The 26,736-nt window shown below is 47.9% G+C and overlaps 1 protein-coding gene and 1 long non-coding RNA gene across 3 annotated transcripts in view; one reads left to right on the plus strand and one right to left on the minus strand.

The window, feature by feature from the left end:
* LOC138281241 (E3 ubiquitin-protein ligase TRIM39-like) overlaps positions 1-26,736 on the minus strand; it is a 107,944-nt gene that overhangs the window by 34,701 nt on the left and 46,507 nt on the right. For both annotated transcript variants that reach the window (XM_069219564.1, XM_069219562.1), the window contains exon 5: positions 6,997-7,070. In XM_069219564.1, coding sequence (XP_069075665.1) covers positions 6,997-7,070 — 74 coding nt within the window. The remainder of the gene's footprint in view (positions 1-6,996; positions 7,071-26,736) is intronic.
* LOC138281242 (uncharacterized) lies at positions 7,871-26,566 on the plus strand. The gene is made up of 2 exons (XR_011200885.1): positions 7,871-8,127; positions 26,248-26,566. It is a non-coding gene; the product is annotated as an uncharacterized lncRNA (long non-coding RNA).

Consider the following 26,736-nt stretch of genomic DNA (forward strand, 5'->3'; position numbering starts at 1 on the left):
TGTTTGGTAGGAGTGACCTGTTTGTGTTTCTGTGAATAAATTATTTTTTAAACTGTCTGCTTTCTTGTTTACCAATACAACATTAAAAATGTAGGCCTCTTTACTAGTATTACAAGCAGAGTGTCTGGCTCGGTTTTTTTCAGGTTGTTTTTCAAGGAAGGACACAGATACTTTTACTTTTTGTGATTTATTGCTTCTCTTTGTATAGTGTAAGTGCTTAATTTGTCTGTGTGACTTACAAGCTGAATATTCTTTGTAATATTGCAAATATATGTATTATTATCAATACATATGTTGATATTGAGTTCTGGTTGAAACCATAAAATATAGCACATCATTTTGGAGGTGGTGATAAATAATTATGCAGTATTTTTGTTAATATTAAACAATTCAAAGAAAAATGCAAACTGTCATCAAATAGTATATATACATTTCACTACAAAAAAAAGGGGCTATGGACGTTATAGTTAGGAAAGAGAATTAAAAAAAAGAAATTCACTGAAAAAAACATAAGTTACAGGGATGTTATACTTAGGCTCACATTTTAAGCGTACAAAACCAAAGAAATTCTTCTGTTTTGGTAACAGTTATTTCGAGTAACTGAAACTCGCGCCCTAAGGTAACTATAACTCGCAACTCCCCCATGCACAGTCTTCTCATTAATAATTTTACTGCAAATGTTACAGTGTTATTTTCAATGTATTGTTATCAATGTGAATGGGTGCATGAGTCTTTGAGTGGGTCTGTGAATGGGTGCATGTGACTGATTTGGTTTGTGACTGGGTGCGTGAGTCTCTGAGTGGGTCTGTGAGTGGGAGTGGGAGTGTGCGTCTCTGTAGGAGGCTGGCATGGCTTATAGTGGGTAGCTGATGGTACTTACACCTTGTGCCAGGTCCAGTTATCCCTTATTAGTAGATTAGTAGTGTTCTAGCAGCTTAGGCTGATAGAGGTAGCTAGAGCAGAGCAGCTTAGGCTGAACTAGGAGACATGCAAAGCTCCTACTATACCACTTATATCATATAGCACTATATCATAAGAATCACAATACTCAGAGTTACTAAAAATAAAGGTACTTTATTTTAGTGACAATGTGCCAAAAATATCTCAGAGGATATACTCCCTTAGGAGGTAAGTAAAATACATAAAATATACACACAAACCAAAATCAGGTAAGTAAACAGTTAAACAAGTAGTGCAAACACTGTAGAATACAATAGGATGCAATAGGCCTAGGGGCAACACAAACCCTATAATAAGAAAGTGGAATGCGAACCACTTAGGGACCCCTGGCCTAGTGTTTTGTGTAGAGGGTCACTGGGAGTGTAAGAAAACACTAAGGGTGTCCAAGATACCTCACCCCAAGACCTTGAAAAGTAGGAGTAAAGTGACCCTACTTCCCCAGAAACACACTAAAGTCGTGATAGGAGATTCTGCAAAGACCACAACAGACTGCAAAGCACTGAGGATGGATTCCTGGACCTGAGAACCTGTAAAGGAAGGTGACCAAGTCCAAGAGTCACAAAAGTGCCCAGGGGGGAAGGAGCCCCCCAAACCCCGGATAAAGGTGCAAAAGTGCTGCCTACGGGTGGAAGAAGCTAAAGAATCTGCAACAACGGAAGATGCCAGGAACTTCTCCTTTGCACAGAAGATGTCCCACAGAGTGCTGGAGGATGCAGAGTTGTGTCTTTGGAGAAAGACCACAAACAAGCCTTGCTAGCTGCAAAGGTCGCGGATGAAGAAAAGGGGTGCTGCCCAGGCCAGGGAAGGACCTGGAGGTCACCCCTTGGAAGAGGAGACAGAGGGGGCCCTCAGCAATACAGAGAGCCCACGCACAAGAAGGGAGCACCCCGAGAAGTACTTGAACACGGGTTCAAGGAAACTGTGCACGTCGGTCGTCTCAACACTACAAAGGAGGGTCCCACGAAGCTGGTGGTCAACTCAGCGAGTTGAGCAATGCAGGACGAAGTGCGGAGGACCTGGGCTAGGCTGTGCATGAAGGATTCCTTGCAAAAGTGCACAGAAGCCCTAGCAGCTGCAGTTCACGCAGTACAAAGGATTACTGTGTGGAGAGGGGAGGCAAGGACTTACCTCCTCCAAATTTGGACAGTTGGACCACTGGACAGTCTGGGTCACTTGGGTCCACCACCTGTGTTCCAGGGGCCACGCTCGTAAGGATGAGAGGGGCCACAGAGTACCGGTGACGCTGAAGTTTGGTGCCTGCTGGAGCAGGGGGAAGATTCAGTCGAGCCACGGGAGATTTCTGCTTCGCTTCCAGTGCAGGGTGAAGGAAAACAGCCCCCAGAGTATGCACCACCAGGAAACAGTCGAGAAAGCCGGCAGGATTAGGCGCTACAATGTCGCTGGCAATCTTCTTGCTACTTTGTTGAAGTTTTGCAGGCGTCCTGGAGCAGTCAGCGTTCGATCCTTGCCAGAAGTCGAAGAGGGAGATGCAGAACGCTGGTGAATTCTTGCAAATCGTTGTCCGAGGAAAAGCCCACAGGATAGACCCTAAATAGCCCTCAGAGGAGGATTGGCCACCTAGTGAGGTAAGCACCTACCAGGAGGGGTCTCTGATGTCACCTGCTGGCACTGGCCACTCAGAGGCCTCCACTGTGCCCTCACACCTCTGGATTCAAGATGGCAGAGGTTTGGGACGCATTGGAGGAGCTCTGGGCACCACCCCTGCGGTGGTGATGGACAGGGGAGTGGTCACTCCCCTTTCCTTTGCCCAGTTTCACGCAAGAGCAGGGGCTGGGGGTTCCCTGAACCGGTGTAGACTGGCTTATGCAGAGAGGGCACCATCTGTGCCCTTCAAAGCATTTCCAGAGGCTGGGAGAGGCTACTCCTCCCAAGCCTTTAACACCTAATTCCAAAGGGAGAGTGTGTAACATCCTCTCTTAGAGGATCCTTTGTTCTGCCTTCCTGGTAGCTCAAGCCATATCCGGTGTGTTGATAGCCCGTGTAATATACTCAGTAGTGTGCCACCCAATCTTAGACATGCCCATTTGGCACGCCTACAAATGCAAGGGCTTCTCCCTCAGTATCTACCCATCAACTGCAATTACCAGTATAATCGCATCAGCGGCCTGCACCACCTTATGATAATCCTGCAGGGGATGGGTCGAGGAGTGGTTGTGAAAGTTCTTCCAATCCAGTGACCATCAGTCTGCTAGTGGCATGTTCTCCCTACGTGCAATGATGATCAACGTGGCTCCTTTGGCTCGTGGTGTTACTGAATCTGTTGACCAACTAAAGAACAAAGGTATTCACTGGCTTCACTCCAAGGATATATTCCCATATAACAGAGCAGATCAAATCCTAATGGCAAGAACAGTAGGATCGATTGACCCCTCAAAGAAAGTTAATACAGGAGACTGTGTCATTTTTATCTTTAGGTGGCTGGGATTCATGGGCAAATGTCTGTCTAAGGCGTTATTACCTGTTACATCTGATGGGAATATTGCACTCACCCCGTTGGGCAACTTCTACCGACATTTGTGTGGCGTCTCCTTGTCCTCTTTTGGCCAACCACGAGCGAGAGGCCCACATCGCTCCACCAACCAACCTCCAATGGCCTTTAATCTTTTTGATAGTCCCTGATTACCTTCTCAAATAGGCTCCAGGCTCTGGGCTCCTTGCAAGACAATGACTGACAATGACTGACTTTTCCCCAAAGATGAACTTCCCATTACTAGCACCCTGTCTGATACTATGTTTTTCCTCATGCTCCTCAAGGTGTGAGCCGTGCCCACCCCACTTCTCATCGCCTACTGTCTCTGCTATTGCTACCAATAATGGCACTACAGTTACCCCCAGGCATGCTAGCAATTGTTCTCAAGATGTTTTTTGTTAATTTGTTACCTGGAATGTGCGCGGAGTTCGCAGTAAGCTAGATCTTCCAGTAAGGCACCACATCATTTCAGTCTCTGATATTATCTGCACCCAAGAGACCTGATCTGTGGATTCAATTCATGTTGAGGGTTTTTCCTTCCACTTGTTGAGTGCTGTGCTATCTTCATGTGGGCGGGCAAAGTGGGGGTTTAATTATCTTAATATTGAATACGATACCTGTTACTGTCAGGTCTGTGTCTACCCCCCCCTGATTCCCAGTTTCTTTGGTTGTCAGCTATGAGCGGCCTCGATTTATTGGTTGTCAACTTTTATAATAATGTTTTCGATTTGTCTCGTAATATGGTGCCTCATGCACTTCATGTTGCACTGGAAGCCTTCTTGAGTCTGATTCAATCTAACTTTCTTATAATTTGGGTGAGTGGTTTTAATATCCAGGTTGTTCCCTGCTGGACAAGCGGGTAAGTGGGATGACAGACATGGAAGGAGCAGGCATCCCACATTTCTCACAAAATGTCTATGGTGATGGACTTAATTCACTAATTTTTGAATATGATCTCCTTCTACTTACAGTTTTTCTGATAAAGGAGCATTGATTCCTTCTTTTATAGGTAGAGATTCCAGTACTACTATCGATCATGTCCTTTTCTCTTCCGCTGACAATAAGTTGGTGACTTCTCTACTTGTTATGCCAACTGTAATGAGTGGTCACAACCCTCTAGTTCTGACCATAACCCCTTGGGCCAAAAAATTTAGAGTTTTTGAGTGTGTTGCTGACATTACCTCGGTAATGCCCAATGGTGTACGAATGAGGTGGGCAGGGATCGTTCCAAGTTCTGTCCTACAACACCTTGTGCAGAAGAACTCCACAAAGTTTAATTACAGTTTAGTGGGGGTGACGGGCCATGAGAAGATATTGGCCTTATTTGATTAGATCAGTATGGCATTAGGTGCTCTCTTTACCCGACCAATAAGATCTAATAATCTACAAAAACGCGGATGGTTTGATCACTCATGCACTATGGCCTCTAAGCACCCCAAGGGATTATTAATCTATTAGACAATTGTGTAAGAACTATAGTCAAGCACTAGCAGTGACAAAAAAGGAGTTGCAAGAACAGGCCTGGTCCAATTTGTTACAGGCTGAAGTGACACATGATGCAAAGTTGTTCTGGAGTATGGTTAATGCACCATTTCTTAAGAATTACAGTATTCCAAAGCTTAATTCTTTTGTCTCTTTTGAGACTAGGGTGGCATATTTTTCTAACATTTCTGATTCTGCCAGTGAAGTCTGTCAACGTTTCCACCCACCAAACTCTAAATGACCCCCTACGTGCTTCAAAATCGAATTTTCCAGGTTTCAGTATTGCTAATTAGCATAACAGTGAACTCACAGGAAATTATTTCACAGGATGACATGCAACATGTTACAAAGATAATAGTGTATGTCTGCACTGCTTCTGACTCCTGATGACATTTTAGGAATTTACAGGAAGAGGTCACCAGGCTGGACTCTTACAGATACCACAAGCCCTCACCACAAAGCCACTGGGAATGGGGGTGACCATGTCAGGAAATCCTTAGGATGTAGTCTGTGTCTGGTGCATACAGCAGTGAATTTTAACCACCATACAATACTTTATACAGAAGGCACAGTCCTGAAGGGGGAGATGCTCCACATTAAAATTATTTTGCCGTACGTGCCACATAATCTCTCCTTTGCCACAAAATGTGGTTCTTCACTGGTGAATAATTTTGAGGCCCTGAAAATAATGCCCTGGGCAGACCGCTTTTGCCCAAGTACCCTAGCGCTACAAACTCGCTGCCACCACCACGGGAAGCAGCTTCCTGCTGCCACCTGTAGGAGTTCACTGGTACTGCACTCCTGTGACTGACAGCTACTGACTGTGAATGATGGAGAGCGTTTTCCTGGTTTTCAGAGCCCCACAGATTGGCCCATGAGAGTTGTCTCTCAAACCTTCAGTTCAGGATCAGGTGCATCTTCAATATGTTTGGCTGACATGCCCAGATCCTGAGAGCCCATGGAGCACCAGGGCCTGCCCTGAAATCACATGCACTTTATGGCCTGCTTACATATATACACCCATTACAAACCTAGACAGCTCCAGAAATGTTAACTACATGCCGCTAATACACGCCCGACAAGTGGATCCATGGCATGCGTGACATCGTCAGTCAGTCCAGTCTTCTGAATGAACAGTGTTTGCTCGCTTGAGCAGTGCCATGTCACAAGTCTCAGGATGCAACATGCTGTTGGGTAAAAAACCAGGACTGGCTGAAAGTCTTACATGTGGCGCGGGGCCCACTGGCGATAATACTGATGCATACAGAGCCCTTAATTTAGACTTGTAAACGGAGAAGAAGATAAGCAAACCTTTGTCAATCTTCTCATGGTAAAATCTAACCCAGGAGTGTCTTTTCATGTGTATGTGGTCTTTACAAAATCAAGGCAGGGATTTACTAATGCGATTGGTCGTAGGAAAGTGATACAAAGTGATGCAAAGCGATGCATTGGCATTTGTTTTCCAGCTCAAAAGGGCTTTTGCTCTGGAAAGGTGGCCTTTTCTCAACCCAACTGTGTCAAGTTGCATCAGGGAAGCGTACTGGGGAGTTACTTGGGCAGATCAGGGGAACCCCCAGAGGTTTTGACGCAAAGCACAATCATCTAAGATCCACAGACCAGGGGTTGTGTAAAAAAATAACACCTCTTTGAAAGTGAAGTTAACAAGGGAACATGTGTTCATTTCCCAGTATAAAGAACACATGCATGCGTGCTGGAGAGTACAGCCTGCCCCCAGTGCATTGAATCCTTCTGAGTTGTCTTGGCACAGGAATCTGAACAGGTAGGGTATGCTCTCAGTACAAATCCAATGCTAGACAGCGCACACTCACTTCTGCACCATGATGCGGGGCTGCGCGTTGCGTAAGGTAGCCTAACTAGAGCGCCAGTGCAGGGCCTCGCAGCGCTGTAGGCTTCTCGTAGTACATATGGATCTATCCTGTGTTTTTCACTTTCTGCTTTTAAATTAGGCACACGAAACCACTAAGAAAAGACAGACAATGTACTGCATTCCTTACCTTTTCCTAAGCACTGTACTCTAAAATAAGACACACAAGTTTCTTTACCTTTATAATTCCACCAGGCTTCTCTAGGCTCATGAATGATCTTTTCTGGTTCCCGAAACTTCGCCTTTTCACATCTGGAACAGAAGATTATATGTTAAACTAGACACTCAAAAACCACAGATTTCCAGAAGATCAATGAGAAACAGGACACAACCCACCTTACTAACTACACAGACCTCACAATTCTCATGATCACAGAGGGAATGTATAGAACCCCTTTCCCTTGTCACACATCCCACAGGGAGCCTTTTAGTACAGATCTGACATTCTCCAATATTTATTTATCCAGGTGGGCTGCAGTATTTTGAACTGTATTCTATAACATATCATTTATTGGGCGAAAGCCAATAATTGTAACCTTAAAATTTACAAAAAGCGATGCAAATTTAAATATGACATTTATCATTCCCCTCGTTGTAAATGGCTAGTACACAATCCCAAATTTGAATTGAGATGAATTTTCTTCTTTTTAAAAAAAATAATGTAAATTTTTTTTAGTTCCAGTAATGTTAATTAAGTTTAAATATATACACTTTGCTCTGTAAAGTCGATGTTTTGGTTGGTTGGTTTTGTGGTTGATTTTTTGGTACTTTACATTATATATATAAAGTCAATATTTAGCTTCTCAATATTTTTTCTGTGATATATTTTTGAATCTAACATTTCTGCTGTCGATATTATATCATAGAATCAACAATAGAGAGAAGACATGCCCATCTAAATGCCCTGCTAAGATGCACGCCTGTGGCAGGACCAGAGGCTCAGATTATGCTTCTCTTTCTTTACTACTCAAAATTCAGCAGCCACTCAAAACACAAAAAAAACATTAACTACATTTCCCAACAAGCTTTGCACAATATGTCCACCAATCAACAGCTCCTTGACCCTATTAGAGTCCATAACGCTCAGGAGAACTCCTCTTTCCTTGCTGCTCATCGGCGAGATAGGTGCTCTTTGCTCTTATCATTATTCTTGTCATTTAATCTGTTTTTTTCCTGTGTTGGTTGGGGCGCGCGTGCTTGGTTGCCGTGGCGCCCATTGTAAATAGTTGTTTCTTGCATTCAGTGGCTTTTTTCCAATCCGGACGGAGTCCCGCGTTTAGGGATGCGCCCTCTTCCGTGGATCGGCCAGGTGAGTTCTTTGCTTCTTTCCTGATTTCCCCGGCCCCCTGGGCCCTCTGATGTTCTTTTCTTCGCGCTTTTGCACATGACCGGTGCCTTTCCTGGTACGGCCCGGGTCGGAGAGCACAGTCGGGGCGCTTAGCCCAAATCCTACTAGATGGGCTAGCGCATTCCGTCGTCAATTTCTCCTCCTCCGGCTGTTGACAGCACGTCGGAATCGCGCATTTTTCGTATTCCTGACGTGCCTGTCATCGGCCTAGACGCCTGACTCTGGCTGCAATAACGGAGTTTTGCCCTGCATTATTAGCGGTGTGCACGCTTGTCAAACAGTTAATTTAGGCTCTCATTTACGCCCCCACAGATATTTTGGTGGGCCGCAATAATTTTTATACAGCTGTGGCTTAGGAGGTTTGTTGGAATTCTTTCATATTGCAACTGGGGTGGCTCCCCCCTGTTGAATCCGGTGTTGCGACTGGTTTTTGTTAATTGCCTGTGGCAGTGCATTGAGCTACAATGACCGAGTGGTGGCCTTTGAGGAGGAGGAATTTGGGCAAGGTTATGAGGAAGCCCTCGGTCGTCAGTTGGGAGAAGGTTTGTCTGAGGTGATTAATGCCTCAGTGCAACAGTCTCTTAGCAGGGCTTTGGCGGTTTCCGTACGGCAAAAGATCAAACAGGCTGTTCTGGCAGCTTTGAAGCCCCTCACTCAGCAAATAGAATGTTTTGTCAAGAAATAGGGGTTAGTTCCTGTAGGAAGTTGGCTCTGTATGTGCTATTTCAAAGTAAGGAATAGCATGCACAGAGTCCAAGGGTTCCCCTTAGAGGTAAGATAGTGGCAAAAAGAGATAATACTAATGCTCTATTTTGTGGTAGTGTGGTCGAGCAGTAGGCTTATCCAAGGAGTAGTGTTAAGCATTTGTTGTACATACACATAGACAATAAATGAGGTACACACACTCAGAGACAAATCCAGCCAATAGGTTTTGTATAGAAAAATATCTTTTCTTAGTTTATTTTAAGAACCACAGGTTCAAATTCTACATGTAATATCTCATTCGAAAGGTATTGCAGGTAAGTACTTTAGGAACTTCAAATCATCAAAATTGCATGTATACTTTTCAAGTTATTCACAAATAGCTGTTTTAAAAGTGGACACAGTGCAATTTTCACAGTTCCTAGGGGAGGTAAGTATTTGTTAGGTTAACCAGGTAAGTAAGACACTTACAGGGCTTAGTTCTTGGTCCAAGGTAGCCCACCGTTGGGGGTTCAGAGCAACCCCAAAGTCACCACACCAGCAGCTCAGGGCCGGTCAGGTGCAGAGTTCAAAGTGGTGCCCAAAACACATAGGCTAGCATGGAGAGAAGGGGGTGCCCCGGTTCCGGTCTGCTTGCAGGTAAGTACCCGCGTCTTCGGAGGGCAGACCAGAGGGGTTTTGTAGGGCACCGGGGGGGACACAGGTCCACACAGAAATTTCACCCTCAGCAGCGCGGGGGCGGCCGGGTGCAGTGTAGAAACAGGCGTCGGGTTTGTAATGGAAGTCAATGGGAGATCTAGGGATCTCTTCAGCGCTGCAGGCAGGCAAGGGGGGGGTTCCTCGGGGAAACCTCCACTTGGTCAAGGGAGAGGGACTCCTGGGGGTCACTCCTCCAGTGAAAGTCCGGTCCTTCAGGTCCTGGGGGCTGCGGGTGCAGGGTCTCTCCCAGGTGTCGGGACTTAGGATTCAAAGAGTCGCGGTCAGGGGAAGCCTCGGGATTCCCTCTGCAGGCGGCGCTGTGGGGGCTCAGGGGGGACAGGTTTTGGTACTCACAGTATCAGAGTAGTCCTGGGGTCCCTCCTGAGGTGTTGGATCTCCACCAGCCGAGTCGGGGTCGCCGGGTGCAGGGTTGCAAGTCTCACGCTTCTTGCGGGGAGCTTGCAGGGTTCTTTAAAGCTGCTGGAAACAAAGTTGCAGCTTTTCTTGGGGCAGGTCCGCTGTCCTCAGGAGTTTCTTGTCTTTTCGAAGCAGGGGCAGTCCTCAGAGGATGTCGAGGTCGCTGGTCCCTTTGGAAGGCGTCGCTGGAGCAGGATCTTTGGAAGGCAGGAGACAGGCCGGTGAGTTTCTGGAGCCAAGGCAGTTGTCGTCTTCTGGTCTTCCGCTGCAGGGGTTTTCAGCTGGGCAGTCCTTCTTCTTGTAGTTGCAGGAATCTAATTTTCTAGGGTTCAGGGTAGCCCTTAAATACTAAATTTAAGGGCGTGTTTAGGTCTGGGGGGTTAGTAGCCAATGGCTACTAGCCCTGAGGGTGGGTACACCCTCTTTGTGCCTCCTCCCAAGGGGAGGGGGTCACAATCCTAACCCTATTGGGGGAATCCTCCATCTGCAAGATGGAGGATTTCTAAAAGTTAGAGTCACGTCAGCTCAGGACACCTTAGGGGCTGTCCTGACTGGCCAGTGACTCCTCCTTGTTTTTCTCATTATTTTCTCCGGCCTTGCCGCCAAAAGTGGGGCCTGGCCGGAGGGGGCGGGCAACTCCACTAGCTGGAGTGTCCTGCTGGGTTGGCACAAAGGAGGTGAGCCTTTGAGGCTCACCGCCAGGTGTGACAATTCCTGCCTGGGGGAGGTGTTAGCATCTCCACCCAGTGCAGGCTTTGTTACTGGCCTCAGAGTGACAAAGGCACTCTCCCCATGGGGCCAGCAACATGTCTCGGTTTGTGGCAGGCTGCTAAAACTAGTCAGCCTACACAGATAGTCGGTTAAGTTTCAGGGGGCACCTCTAAGGTGCCCTCTGGGGTGTATTTGACAATAAAATGTACACTGGCATCAGTGTGCATTTATTGTGCTGAGAAGTTTGATACCAAACTTCCCAGTTTCCAGTGTAGCCATTATGGTGCTGTGGAGTTCGTGTTTGACAAACTCCCAGACCATATACTCTTATGGCTACCCTGCACTTACAATGTCTAAGGTTTTGTTTAGACACTGTAGGGGTACCATGCTCATGCACTGGTACCCTCACCTATGGTATAGTGCACCCTGCCTTAGGGCTGTAAGGCCTGCTAGAGGGGTGTCTTACCTATACTGCATAGGCAGTGAGAGGCTGGCATGGCACCCTGAGGGGAGTGCCATGTCGACTTACTCGTTTTGTCCTCACTAGCACACACAAGCTGGCAAGCAGGGTGTCTGTGCTGAGTGAGAGGTCTCCAGGGTGGCATAAGACATGCTGCAGCCCTTAGAGACCTTCCTTGGCATCAGGGCCCTTGGTACTAGAAGTACCAGTTACAAGGGACTTATCTGGAGGCCAGGGTCTGCCAATTGTGGATACAAAAGTACAGGTTAGGGAAAGAACACTGGTGCTGGGGCCTGGTTAGCAGGCCTCAGCACACTTTCAATTGTAAACATAGCATCAGCAAAGGCAAAAAGTCAGGGGGCAACCATGCCAAGGAGGCATTTCCTTACACAACCCCCCCCCCAAATGAAAGAGGATGAGACTAACCTTTCCCAAGAGAGTCTTCATTTTCTAAGTGGAAGAACATGGAAAGGCCATCTGCATTGGCATGGGCAGTCCCAGGTCTGTGTTCCACTATAAAGTCCATTCCCTGTAGGGAGATGGACCACCTCAACAGTTTAGGATTTTCACCTTTCATTTGCATCAGCCATTTGAGAGGTCTGTGGTCAGTTTGAACTAGGAAGTGAGTCCCAAAGAGGTATGGTCTCAGCTTCTTCAGGGACCAAACCACAGCAAAGGCCTCCCTCTCAATGGCACTCCAACGCTGCTCCCTGGGGAGTAACCTCCTGCTAATGAAAGCAACAGGCTGGTCAAGGCCATCATCATTTGTTTGGGACAAAACTGCCCCTATCCCATGTTCAGAGGCATCAGTCTGCACAATGAACTGCTTAGAATAATCTGGAGCTTTTAGAACTGGTGCTGAGCACATTGCTTGTTTCAGGGTGTCAAAGGCCTGTTGGCATTCCACAGTCCAGTTCACTTTCTTGGGCATTTTCTTGGAGGTGAGTTCAGTGAGGGCTGTCACAATGGATCCATATCCCTTCACAAACCTCCTGTAATACCCAGTCAAGCCAAGGAATGCCCTGACTTGAGTCTGGGTTTTTGGAGCTACCCAGTCCAGAATAGTCTGGATCTTGGGTTGGAGTGGCTGAACTTGGCCTCCACCTACAAGGTGGCCCAAGTAAACCACAGTTCCCTGCCCTATCTGGCATTTGGATGCCTTGATAGAGAGGCCTGCAGATTGCAGAGCCTTCAAAACCTTCTTCAGGTGGACCAGGTGATCCTGCCAGGTGGAGCTAAAGACAGCAATATCATCAAGATAAGCTGTGCTAAAGGACTCCAAGCCAGCAAGGACTTGATTCACCAACCTTTGGAAGGTGGCAGGGGCATTCTTTAAACCAAAGGGCATAACAGTAAACTGATAATGCCCATTAGGTGTGGAGAATGCTGTCTTTTCTTTTGCTCCAGGTGCCATTTTTATTTGCCAGTACCCTGCTGTCAAGTCAAAGGTACTTAGAAATTTGGCAGCACCTAATTTATCAATGAGCTCATCAGCTCTTGGAATTGGATGGGCATCTGTCTTGGTGACAGAATTGAGCCCTCTGTAGTCCACACAAAACCTCATCTCTTTCTTTCCATCTTTGGTGTGAGGTTTGGGGACTAAGACCACTGGGCTAGCCCAGGGGCTGTCAGAGCGCTCAATTACTCCCAATTCCAGCATCTTGTGGACTTCCACCTTGATGCTTTCTTTAACATGGTCAGATTGTCTAAAGATTTTGTTCTTGACAGGCATGCTGTCTCCTGTGTCCACATCATGGGTACACAGGTGTGTCTGACCAGGGGTTAAGGAGAAGAGTTCAGGAAACTGTTGTAGGACTCTCCTACAATCAGCTTGCTGTTGGCCAGAGAGGGTGTCTGAGTAGATCACTCCATCTACTGTGCCATCTTTTGGGTCTGATGACAGAAGATCAGGGAGAGGTTCACTCTCTGCCTCCTGATCCTCATCTGTTACCATCAACAGATTCACATCAGCCCTGTCATGGAAGAGCTTAAGGCGGTTCACATGGATCACCCTCTTGGGGCTCCTGCTTGTGCCCAGGTCCACCAGGTAGGTGACCTGACTCTTCCTTTCTAGTACTGGGTAAGGGCCACTCCATTTGTCCTGGAGTGCCCTGGGAGCCACAGGCTCCAGAACCCAGACTTTCTGCCCTGGTTGGAACTCAACCAGTGCAGCCTTTTGGTCATACCAAAACTTCTGGAGCTGTTGGCTGGCCTCAAGGTTTTTGGTTGCCTTTTCCATGTACTCTGCCATTCTAGAGCGAAGGCCAAGTACATAGTCCACTATGTCCTGTTTAGGCTCATGGAGAGGTCTCTCCCAGCCTTCTTTAACAAGGGCAAGTGGTCCCCTTACAGGATGACCAAACAGAAGTTCAAAGGGTGAGAATCCTACTCCCTTCTGTGGCACCTCTCTGTAAGCGAAAAGCAGACATGGCAAGAGGACATCCCATCTCCTTTTGAGTTTTTCTGGGAGCCCCATGATCATGCCTTTTAATGTCTTGTTGAATCTCTCAACCAAGCCATTAGTTTGTGGATGGTATGGTGTAGTGAATTTATAAGTCACTCCACACTCATTCCACATGTGCTTTAGGTATGCTGACATGAAGTTGGTACCTCTGTCAGACACCACCTCCTTAGGGAAACCCACTCTGGTAAAGATACCAATGAGGGCCTTGGCTACTGCAGGGGCAGTAGTCGACCTAAGGGGAATAGCTTCAGGATACCTGGTAGAATGATCCACTACTACCAGGATATACATATTTCCTGAGGCTGTGGGAGGTTCTAGTGGACCAACTATGTCCACACCCACTCTTTCAAAGGGAACCCCCACCACTGGAAGTGGAATGAGGGGGGCCTTTGGATGCCCACCTGTCTTACCACTGGCTTGACAGGTGGGGCAGGAGAGGCAAAACTCCTTAACCATGTTGGACATATTGGGCCAGTAGAAGTGGTTGACTAACCTCTCCCACGTCTTGGTTTGTCCCAAATGTCCAGCAAGGGGAATGTCATGGGCCAATGTTAGGATGAACTTCCTGAACAGCTGAGGCACTACCACTCTCCTAGTGGCACCAGGTTTGGGGTCTCTGGCCTCAGTGTACAGGAGTCCATCTTCCCAATAGACCCTATGCGTTCCATTTTTCTTGCCTTTGGACTCTTCAGCAGCTTGCTGCCTAAGGCCTCAAGAGAGGGACAGGTTTCTTGTCCCTTACACAGCTCCTCCCTTGAGGGTCCCCCTGGGCCTAAGAGCTCAACCTGATAAGGTTCAAGCTCCAAAGGCTCCGTTCCCTCAGAGGGCAGAACTTCTTCCTGAGAAGAGAGGTTCCCTTTCTTTTGCTGTGTTGTAGTTGGTTTCCCAACTGACTTTCCTGTTCTCTTGGTAGGCTGGGCCATTCTTCCAGACTCCAGCTCTACTTGTTCACCCTGTGCCTTGCATTGTGCTCTTGTTTTCACACACACCAGTTCAGGGATACCCAGCATTGCTGCATGGGTTTTTAATTCTACCTCAGCCCATGCTGAGGACTCCAGGTCATTTCCAAGCAGACAGTCCACTGGGATATTTGAGGAGACCACCACCTGTTTCAGGCCATTGACCCCTCCCCATTCTAAAGTAACCATTGCCATGGGATGTACTTTTCTCTGATTGTCAGCGTTGGTGACTGTGTAAGTTTTTCCAGTCAGGTATTGGCCAGGGGAAACCAGTTTCTCTGTCACCATGGTGACACTGGCACCTGTATCCCTCAGGCCCTCTATTCTAGTCCCATTAATTAAGAGTTGCTGTCTGTATTTTTGCATGTTAGGCGGCCAGACAGCTAGTGTGGCTAAATCTACCCCACCCTCAGAAACTAGAGTAGCTTCAGTGTGGACCCTGATTTGCTCTGGGCACACTGTTGATCCCACTTGGAGACTAGCCATACCAGTGTTACCTGGATGGGAGTTTGGAGTGGAACCTTTCTTGGGACAGGCCTTGTCTCCAGTTTGGTGTCCATGCTGTTTACAGCTATGACACCAGGCCTTTTTGGGATCAAAGTTTTTACCCTTGTACCCATTGTTTTGTGAAGAGGCTCTGGGCCCACCCTCCTGTGCAGGTTTTTGGGGGCCTGTAGAAGACTCTTTACTATTTTTAGTTTTGGTTGTCTCATCACCCTTCCCCTGGGGAGTCTTTGTGACCCCTTTCTTTTGGTCACCCCCTGTTGAAGTCTTGGACACCCTTGTCTTGACCCAATGGTCCGCCTTCTTTCCCAATTCTTGGGGAGAAATTGGTCCTAGGTCTACCAGATGCTGATGCAGTTTATCATTGAAACAATTACTTAACAGGTGTTCTTTCACAAATAAATTGTACAGCCCATCATAATTACTTACACCACTGCCTTGAATCCAACCATCTAGTGTTTTCACTGAGTAGTCAACAAAGTCAACCCAGGTCTGGCTCGAGGATTTTTGAGCCCCCCTGAACCTAATCCTGTACTCCTCAGTGGAGAATCCAAAGCCCTCAATCAGGGTACCCTTCATGAGGTCATAAGATTCTGCATCTTTTCCAGAGAGTGTGAGGAGTCTATCCCTACACTTTCCAGTGAACATTTCCCAAAGGAGAGCACCCCAGTGAGATCTGTTCACTTTTCTGGTTACACAAGCCCTCTCAAAAGCTGTGAACCACTTGGTGATGTCATCACCATCTTCATATTTTGTCACAATCCCTTTGGGGATTTTTAACATGTCAGGAGAATCTCTGACCCTATTTATATTGCTGCCACCATTGATGGGTCCTAGGCCCATCTCTTGTCTTTCCCTTTCTATGGCTAGGAGCTGTCTCTCTAAAGCCAATCTTTTGGCCATCCTGGCTAACAGGAGGTCATCTTCACTGAGAGCATCCTCAGTGATTTCAGAAATGTGGGACCCTCCTGTGAGGGACTCACTATTTCTGACTAACACAGTTGGAGACAGGACTTGAGGGGTCCTGTTCTCCCTATTTAGGACTGGAGGAGGGACATTGGCCTCCAAGTCACTAATTTCTTCCTCTGTGATGTTATCATCAGAGGGGTTGGCTTTTTCAAACTCTGCCAACAGCTCCTGGAGCTGAATTTTGGTAGGTCTGGAGCCAATGGTTATTTTCTTTATATTACAGAGAGACCTTAGCTCCCTCATCTTAAGATGGAGGTAAGGTGTGGTGTCGAGTTCCACCACCTGCATCTCTGTATCAGACATTATTCTGCTAAGAGTTGGAATACTTTTTAAAGAATCTAAAACTGTTTCTAGAATCTAATTTCAAACTTTTAACAAACTTTTAACTCTAAAAGACAATGCTAAACAGGGACTTAACACACAAGGCCCTAGCAGGACTTTTAAGAATTTAGAAAAATTTCAAATTGCAAAAATGAATTTCTAATGACAATTTTGGAATTTGTCGTGTGATCAGGTATTGGCTGAGTAGTCCAGCAAATGCAAAGTCTTGTACCCCACCGCTGATCCACCAATGTAGGAAGTTGGCTCTGTATGTGCTATTTCAAAGTAAGGAATAGCATGCACAGAGTCCAAGGGTTCCCCTTAGAGGTAAGATAGTGGCAAAAAGAGATAATACTAATGCTCTATTTTGTGGTAGTGTGGTCGAGCAGTAGGCTTATCCAAGGAGTAGTGTTAAGCATTTGTTGTACATACACATAGACAATAAATGAGGTACACACACTCAGAGACAAATCCAGCCAATAGGTTTTGTATAGAAAAATATCTTTTCTTAGTTTATTTTAAGAACCACAGGTTCAAATTCTACATGTAATATCTCATTCGAAAGGTATTGCAGGTAAGTACTTTAGGAACTTCAAATCATCAAAATTGCATGTATACTTTTCAAGTTATTCACAAATAGCTGTTTTAAAAGTGGACACAGTGCAATTTTCACAGTTCCTAGGGGAGGTAAGTATTTGTTAGGTTAACCAGGTAAGTAAGACACTTACAGGGCTTAGTTCTTGGTCCAAGGTAGCCCACCGTTGGGGGTTCAGAGCAACCCCAAAGTCACCACACCAGCAGCTCAGGGCCGGTCAGGTGCAGAGTTCAAAGTGGTGCCCAAAACACATAGGCTAGCATGGAGAGAAGGGGGTGCCCCGGTTCCGGTCTGCTTGCAGGTAAGTACCCGCGTCTTCGGAGGGCAGACCAGAGGGGTTTTGTAGGGCACCGGGGGGGACACAGGTCCACACAGAAATTTCACCCTCAGCAGCGCGGGGGCGGCCGGGTGCAGTGTAGAAACAGGCGTCGGGTTTGTAATGGAAGTCAATGGGAGATCTAGGGATCTCTTCAGCGCTGCAGGCAGGCAAGGGGGGGGTTCCTCGGGGAAACCTCCACTTGGTCAAGGGAGAGGGACTCCTGGGGGTCACTCCTCCAGTGAAAGTCCGGTCCTTCAGGTCCTGGGGGCTGCGGGTGCAGGGTCTCTCCCAGGTGTCGGGACTTAGGATTCAAAGAGTCGCGGTCAGGGGAAGCCTCGGGATTCCCTCTGCAGGCGGCGCTGTGGGGGCTCAGGGGGGACAGGTTTTGGTACTCACAGTATCAGAGTAGTCCTGGGGTCCCTCCTGAGGTGTTGGATCTCCACCAGCCGAGTCGGGGTCGCCGGGTGCAGGGTTGCAAGTCTCACGCTTCTTGCGGGGAGCTTGCAGGGTTCTTTAAAGCTGCTGGAAACAAAGTTGCAGCTTTTCTTGGGGCAGGTCCGCTGTCCTCGGGAGTTTCTTGTCTTTTCGAAGCAGGGGCAGTCCTCAGAGGATGTCGAGGTCGCTGGTCCCTTTGGAAGGCGTCGCTGGAGCAGGATCTTTGGAAGGCAGGAGACAGGCCGGTGAGTTTCTGGAGCCAAGGCAGTTGTCGTCTTCTGGTCTTCCGCTGCAGGGGTTTTCAGCTGGGCAGTCCTTCTTCTTGTAGTTGCAGGAATCTAATTTTCTAGGGTTCAGGGTAGCCCTTAAATACTAAATTTAAGGGCGTGTTTAGGTCTGGGGGGTTAGTAGCCAATGGCTACTAGCCCTGAGGGTGGGTACACCCTCTTTGTGCCTCCTCCCAAGGGGAGGGGGTCACAATCCTAACCCTATTGGGGGAATCCTCCATCTGCAAGATGGAGGATTTCTAAAAGTTAGAGTCACGTCAGCTCAGGACACCTTAGGGGCTGTCCTGACTGGCCAGTGACTCCTCCTTGTTTTTCTCATTATTTTCTCCGGCCTTGCCGCCAAAAGTGGGGCCTGGCCGGAGGGGGCGGGCAACTCCACTAGCTGGAGTGTCCTGCTGGGTTGGCACAAAGGAGGTGAGCCTTTGAGGCTCACCGCCAGGTGTGACAATTCCTGCCTGGGGGAGGTGTTAGCATCTCCACCCAGTGCAGGCTTTGTTACTGGCCTCAGAGTGACAAAGGCACTCTCCCCATGGGGCCAGCAACATGTCTCGGTTTGTGGCAGGCTGCTAAAACTAGTCAGCCTACACAGATAGTCGGTTAAGTTTCAGGGGGCACCTCTAAGGTGCCCTCTGGGGTGTATTTGACAATAAAATGTACACTGGCATCAGTGTGCATTTATTGTGCTGAGAAGTTTGATACCAAACTTCCCAGTTTCCAGTGTAGCCATTATGGTGCTGTGGAGTTCGTGTTTGACAAACTCCCAGACCATATACTCTTATGGCTACCCTGCACTTACAATGTCTAAGGTTTTGTTTAGACACTGTAGGGGTACCATGCTCATGCACTGGTACCCTCACCTATGGTATAGTGCACCCTGCCTTAGGGCTGTAAGGCCTGCTAGAGGGGTGTCTTACCTATACTGCATAGGCAGTGAGAGGCTGGCATGGCACCCTGAGGGGAGTGCCATGTCGACTTACTCGTTTTGTCCTCACTAGCACACACAAGCTGGCAAGCAGGGTGTCTGTGCTGAGTGAGAGGTCTCCAGGGTGGCATAAGACATGCTGCAGCCCTTAGAGACCTTCCTTGGCATCAGGGCCCTTGGTACTAGAAGTACCAGTTACAAGGGACTTATCTGGAGGCCAGGGTCTGCCAATTGTGGATACAAAAGTACAGGTTAGGGAAAGAACACTGGTGCTGGGGCCTGGTTAGCAGGCCTCAGCACACTTTCAATTGTAAACATAGCATCAGCAAAGGCAAAAAGTCAGGGGGCAACCATGCCAAGGAGGCATTTCCTTACAGTTCCCTTGACAGATGACAAGTTGACGGATGAAGGCCCTTCGGCTCCGGCTAATCCGACACCTCAGACCTCTTCGTGGCCGCATGATGGCGCCATGTCGACGTTGACCCAGTCTTCTTCTGACCACGTGTATTGCTCCCTCCCGTCTTTTTCCAAAGGATCTTCCCTTGAGGCTGCAGTTTCGTCTGTGACTAATTCAGCCACTTCTGGCTCCTCCCATTCTAGTAGCCCCTTGCATAAGCGCAAGAGAGCTCGAAAGTCAGGTTCTTTCCATGTCAAGAAAAGGCCTAAGTCGCCCTCTAATCCCTTTCAGTTTAACCCAGAGGATATTATTCATCCACGCTCAGCAGATTGGGCCCCGGTGCAGGCAGTGGCGGATTATCTCTATGATAAGTTAAGGAAGGGCTTTGACAAGGAGGTACAGAATAGTTTGCGGGCTGAGTGCCCTAGGCCGGAAATTTTGGATAAGGTGGCAGAGACGCCCGACATTGACTCCAGCATGCTTATTCTCCTTAAGAAATTCCCCATGTGTAGGAGGCTGGACTGGCTTGTAGTGAGTACCAAGGGGTACTTGCACCTTGCACCAGGCCCAGTTATCCCTTATTAGTGTATAGGGTGTCTAGCAGCTTAGGCTGATAGATAATGGTAGCTTAGCAGAGCAGCTTAGGCTGAACTAGGAGACGTGTGAAGCTACTACAGTACCACTTAGTGTCATATGCACAATATCATAAGAAAACACAATACACAGTTATACTAAAAATAAAGGTACTTTATTTTTATGACAATATGCCAAAGTATCTTAGAGTGTACCCTCAGTGAGAGGATAGGAAATATACACAAGATATATATACACAATAGCAAAAATATGCAGTATAGTCTTAGAAAACAGTGCAAACAATGTATAGTTACAATAGGATGCAATGGGGAAACATAGGGATAGGGGCAACACAAACCATATACTCCAAAAGTGGAATGCGAACCACGAATGGACCCCAAACCTATGTGACCTTGTAGAGGGTCGCTGGGACTATTAGAAAATAGTGAGAGTTAGAAAAATAACCCTCCCCAAGACCCTGAAAAGTGAGTGCAAAGTGCACTAAAGTTCCCCTAAGGACAAAGAAGTCATGTTAGAGGAATAATGCAGGAAAGACACAAACCAGCAATGCAACAACTGTGGATTTCCAATCTAGGGTACGTGTGGAACAAGGGGACCAAGTCCAAAAGTCACAAGCAAGTCGGAGATGGGCAAATGCCCAGGAAATGCCAGCTGCGGGTGCAAAGAAGCTTCTACTGGACAGAAGAAGCTGAGGTTTCAGCAGGAACGAAGAGGGCTAGAGACTTCCCCTTTGGTGGACGGATCTCTCTCGCCGTGGAGAGTCGTGCAGAAGTGTTTTCCCGCCGAAAGGACGCCAACAAGCCTTGCTAGTTGCAAATCGTGTTTTTGGCGTTTTTGGACGCTGCTGGGGCCCAGGAGGGACCAGGAGGTCGCAAATTGGACCTGAAGAGTGAGGGGACGTCGAGCAAGACAAAGAGCCCTCACTGAAGCAGGTAGCACCCGGAGAAGTGCCAGAAACAGGCACTACGAGGATGCGTGAAACAGTGCTCGCCGAAGTTGCACAAAGAAGTCCCACGTCGCCGGAGACCAACTTAGAAAGTCGTGCAATGCAGGTTAGAGTGCCGTGGACCCAGGCTTGGCTGTGCACAAAGGATTTCCGCCGGAAGTGCACAGGGGCCGGAGTAGCTGCAAAGTCGCGGTTCCCAGCAATGCAGCCCAGCGAGGTGAGGCAAGGACTTACCTCCACCAAACTTGGACTGAAGAGTCACTGGACTGTGGGGGTCACTTGGACAGAGTTGCTGGATTCCAGGGACCTCGCTCGTCGTGCTGAGAGGAGACCCAAGGGACTGGTAATGCGGCTTTTTGGTGCCTGCGGTTGCAGGGGGAAGATTCCGTCGACCCATGGGAGATTTCTTCGGAGCTTCTGGTGCAGAGAGGAGGCAGACTACCCCCACAGCATGCACAAGCAGGAAAACAGTCGAGAAGGCGGCAGGATCAGCGTTACAGAGTTGCATTATTCGTCTTTGCTACTATGTTGCAGGTTTGCAGGCTTCCAGCGCGGTCAGCAGTCGATTCCTTATCAGAAGGTGAAGAGAGAGATGCAGAGGAACTCGGATGAGCTCTTGCATTCGTTATCTGAAGTTTCCCCAGAGACAGAGACCCTAAATAGCCAGAAAAGAGGGTTTGGCTACCTAGGAGAGAGGATAGGCTAGCAACACCTGAAGGAGCCTATCACAAGGAGTCTCTGACGTCACCTGGTGGCACTGGCCACTCAGAGCAGTCCAGTGTGCCAGCAGCACCTCTGTTTCCAAGATGGCAGAGGTCTGGAGCACACTGGAGGAGCTCTGGACACCTCCCAGGGGAGGTGCAGGTCAGGGGAGTGGTCACTCCCCTTTCCTTTGTCCAGTTTCGCGCCAGAGCAGGGCTAAGGGGTCCCCTGAACCGGTGTAGACTGGCTTATGCAGAATTGGGCACATCTGTGCCCAACAAAGCATTTCCAGAGGCTGGGGGAGGCTACTCCTCCCCTGCCTTCACACCATTTTCCAAAGGGAGAGGGTGTCACACCCTCTCTCAGAGGAAGTTCTTTGTTCTGCCATCCTGGGCCAGGCCTGGCTGGACCCCAGGAGGGCAGATGCCTGTCTGAGGGGTTGGCAGCAGCAGCAGCTGCAGTGAAACCCCAGGAAGGGCAGTTTGGCAGTACCAGGGTCTGTGCTACAGACCACTGGGATCATGGGATTGTGCCAACTATGCCAGGATGGCATAGAGGGGGCAATTCCATGATCATAGACATGTTACATGGCCATATTCGGAGTTACCATTGTGAAGCTACATATAGGTAGTGACCTATATGTAGTGCACGCGTGTAATGGTGTCCCGCACTCACAAAGTTCAGGGAATTGGCTCTGAACAATGTGGGGGCACCTTGGCTAGTGCCAGGGTGCCCTCACACTAAGTAACTTTGCACCTAACCTTTACCAGGTAAAGGTTAGACATATAGGTGACTTATAAGTTACTTATGTGCAGTGTAAAATGGCTGTGAAATAACGTGGACGTTATTTCACTCAGGCTGCAGTGGCAGGCCTGTGTACGAATTGTCAGAGCTCCCTATGGGTGGCAAAAGAAATGCTGCAGCCCATAGGGATCTCCTGGAACCCCAATACCCTGGGTACCTCAGTACCATATACTAGGGAATTATAAGGGTGTTCCAGTAAGCCAATGTAAATTGGTAAAAATGGTCACTAGCCTGTTAGTGACAATTTGGAAAGAAATGAGAGAGCATAACCACTGAGGTTCTGGTTAGCAGAGCCTCAGTGAGACAGTTAGTCACTACACAGGTAACACATTCAGGCACACTTATGAGCACTGGGGTCCTGGGTTACCAGGGTCCCAGTGACACATACAACTAAAACAACATATATACAGTGAAAAATGGGGGTAACATGCCAGGCAAGATGGTACTTTCCTACACCATGGACCCCAAAAAAGGCATTGACAGGGCTTGGCGCTCATGTCAAGACAAGCTTTTGGACCTTTCGGGTCCTTTCGCCAAGATATTGGAGATGGCCTTAAGGGCTAAAGAGTCTGGCGAACTAATTGACCCTCATACTCTGGCTGAATGGACGCAGAGGGCGATTTGTTTGTTAGGAAATGCTAACTGCGCCATATCAACGGAAAGGCGTAAGTCCTTCCTCATGAGGATTGATTCTACCTTGACGGAGTTAGCAGCGGCTGATGCGGGTCCCCTGGCTGAGGGTCGTCTTTTTGGTGACAAATTTGTCAAAGATATAGCCAAGTATGTGACCACCTTCACCACCCTGGATAAGGCGCAGGCGAATTTGAAAAAAGTTTTTCCAGTCAGGCCTTTTTGGACGGGCCGGGCTAGGCAGGGGCCACTCGTCAGGCCGTTCAACCTTCCAAGGCTAACAGCGAGGCTCTTTCAGTAGGGGCAAGGACTATGCCAGAGGAGGTGCTTTCTTCCCCTCCCGCTCCCGTTTCCTTCTTCGGCGGGGCCAGCGAGGAGGTTCAAAAACAAACACCCAGTCAAATTTGTCTGCAGGTGAGACTTCAAGATTGTTCTTTCATTCAGTTGGGGGGTCATGTGCAGTTTTTCCTCCACAATTGGTATTGCATGACTCGGGATGCATGGGTGTTGCAGATTATTCAGGGTTTCCGTTTGGAGTTCTTTCATACACCGCAGCAGGAAAGTATTCCTCATCCTCTCCATTTTTCCCTACAAGACGCCAGCGTGATCAATTCCGAGATTCAGGATTTGCTCCAGAAAAGAGCGATTGCTTTTTGCGAACCCCACCCTTCCAGGTTCTGCAGCAACATCTTTCTGGTGCAAAAAGGGGAGGAGGGCATCGCTTGGTGTTAAACCTTTGAGAATTCAACTCATTCATTGTCTACCGGCACTTTAAAATGGAGGGTCTTCATCTTTTACCAGATCTTCTTCAGATGGGAGACTGGTTGATGCGACTAGATCTCAAAGATGCATATCTGATGGTTCCCATTTGGCACCCTCACAGCTGTTTCCTCCAGTTCAGGTGGAGGGGCAATTGGATGGAGTATTCGGTCCTGCTCTTTGGGCTCTCCTCAGCGCCTTGGTGTTTTACCAAGCTGCTCAAGTCGGTAGTTGCATATCTGAGGGAGAAAGGGATTCGCTTGATCATATATCTCGACGATATTCTGATCATGGCGCAATCCCAGGAGTTGCTCAAGCAACACAGGATCACATCCATCTCCCTTCTTCAGGATCTGGGTTTCGTCATAAACAAAAAGAAATTGATCCTAATGCCTTCCAAGACTGTAGAATTCTTTGGTTTTCTGACAGATTCAGAGAGGTCACGATTGGTCCTCCCCAAGTCCAAGCTTCGGGAAATCAAGAAGGAGCTTCAGGTGGCTTTAGCCAAAACCTCTTTGTCCCTGAGGAAAATTGCTCGGATTGTGGGGCTCCTCTTCAATCCAGGCGATTTTTCCAGGACTCCCCCACTACAGAGCGTTACAGAGATTCAAGATCCGTTATCTTCAGAGAGGCTTGACCTATTAGGATTTGGTCCCTCTGATGGACGAGGTTCGTTCGGAGCTCAACTGGTGGTTGACGCAGGTCGACGCGTGGAATGGCAGAGCTATTTTCAGCTCCCAGCCCGAGACGGTGATAGAATCGGATACCAGCCTTTGGGGCTGGGGGGCGAGATGCGGGGACATCTTGACTGGGGGGAGATGGGCTCCGCAGGAACTTCAGTTGCACATCAATTGCCTGGAGTTATTAGCGGGTTCGTTTGCAATAAGGACTCTATCGCCAAGAAGGTTTTGTGTTCCATTCTTCTACGGATGGACAATATTGCGGCAGTTAGGTGTATCAACAAGTTGGGGGGCACCCGGTCGCCTGTCCTGGCCGAGATAGCCAAGGATTTTTGGCATTACTGTTTGGAACACAGTCTTCGGGTGATGGCGGAGTACCTTCCGGGTCAGATCAATGTGGTAGTGGATTGGAATTCCAGGTACCTCAGGGATTGCAGTGACTGGAAGCTTCTGCCTCAATTATTTCTTTTGACTCAGCAATTGTTTTTCAGTTGGAGACCGGATCCGTTGGCGAGGGCCACGGATGCTTTTCTTCAGGATTGGGCCGGGTCCCTCAATTATGCTTTTCCCCTCTTCGCCATGATCCCGAGGGTGGCGACTCAGATCAAACGGCAGAAAGCAGAGGTAATCCTGAGCACTCCAATTTGGAGAGCTCAGCCTTGGTTTCCGTTACTGTTGGAACTGGCGTGCGACTCTCCTCTACATCTTCCTTGGTCTCCGGACATGCTTCTAGGTCCGCAGGGCGAGAAGCATCCTCTGGTGCTGGAGAGACAGTTGCAGCTGATGGCCTGGAGGCTTTCAGGCAACAGTGGCACTTGCCTGGCATTCCGCAATCAGCTGAAAGGTTTATCAATAAGGCTTGGGCGCCCTCCTCTAGGAAGAGGTATTTCCCAGCTTGGAGAGTCTGGTGGAGTTGGTGCCTGGAACGGCATTTGGATCCCGTGGCAACCAGGCTTGTCCAAATCATGAATTTTTTGTCACAGAAAGCAGAGGAAGGATTGTCTTACAGGTCGGTAAATAATTTTCGATCAGCCATTTCTTCAAGCCATGTCAAGTTTGATAGAACTCCGGTGGGCATGCATCCGGTGGTGACTAAGCTTTTGAAGGGTGTGAGGGTTTCCAATCCTCTTTCTCCCAAGTATACGTTCCTTTGGGACGTGAACGTAGTTCTCCATTTGTTTGAGAGATGGCCTGATAATTCAGATCTATCTAGGAAGCAATTATCAGCAAAGTCAGCAATGCTTCTATGCTTGGCGGCTTGTCGACGATCTTCTGACGTGAAGGCCTTGGATCTTGCAGGTAGAGTTTGCACACCAGAAGGTGTTTCTTTTTCGATCCCTAGAAGAACTAAGACAATGTCTACCAGTATAGAATACTTTGCATTTCCATTTTCTAAAACGTTGTGTGTTGTTGATTGCTTGAAAGAATATGAACAGTGTACTAGATCGCTTAGGCAGAATCTGACGGGCCAATTGTTGATTTCACTCCGTAAACCTTTTAAACCTGTCTCTGCAGCTACCATTGCCAGATGGTTGCACCTTGTAATGGTCGAAGCTAGTATTGATACGCATTTATTTAGAGCGCACTCAGTTCGGGGTGCGATGGCCTCTAAATCTGTAGGTTTGGGTGTGTCGGTGCTGGATATTATGAAATCAGCTGATTGGTCCTCGGACTCCACTTTTCAACAGTTTTATTACAAGCCAGTTGGTGGTTTTGCATCCTGAGTGTTTCAAGCAGCTTTGAACGAGCTTAATCTGAGCCTCCGGTCCTGCCACAGAATGTAATATTTTTTCCTTTTTCCTAAGGTCGGAGCAAAAGTTGGAATAACAGGGATTTCCTTCCCGGTGCATTATGGTGGGACGTTCTTTCTGGGCGACTGATCATCTTCAAGCAGTTGTTTCTCCTTTGTGGGCGTTCTTTCAAGTTCTTGGTTCAGGACTCTTCGTAAGGCAGTTCGTTAAGCAAAGAAGGAGGAGTTCTCCTGAACGTTATGGATTATAATAGGGTCAAGGAGCTGTTGATTGGTGGACATATTGTGCAAAGCTTGTTGGGAAATGTAGTTAATGTTTTTTCTGTGTTTTGATTGGCTGCTGAATTTTGAGTAGTAAAGAAAGAGAAGCATAATCCTTGCCTCTGTGTCCTTAATAGAATTGAAAATTCTTGGTGCAATTGTTAGCAAATTTTACATTCAAAGTCGAAAGACAATCAAACATAAGCATTACTGACCCGGAAGATGAAATCCCCCCATTCCCCTCCCAGTATAGCAGCCTGACCCGTTCAGTTGTCAGAAACTG

The sequence above is a fragment of the Pleurodeles waltl genome, unplaced genomic scaffold, assembly GCF_031143425.1.
Source record: "Pleurodeles waltl isolate 20211129_DDA unplaced genomic scaffold, aPleWal1.hap1.20221129 scaffold_73, whole genome shotgun sequence".
NCBI lineage: Eukaryota > Metazoa > Chordata > Amphibia > Caudata > Salamandridae > Pleurodeles > Pleurodeles waltl.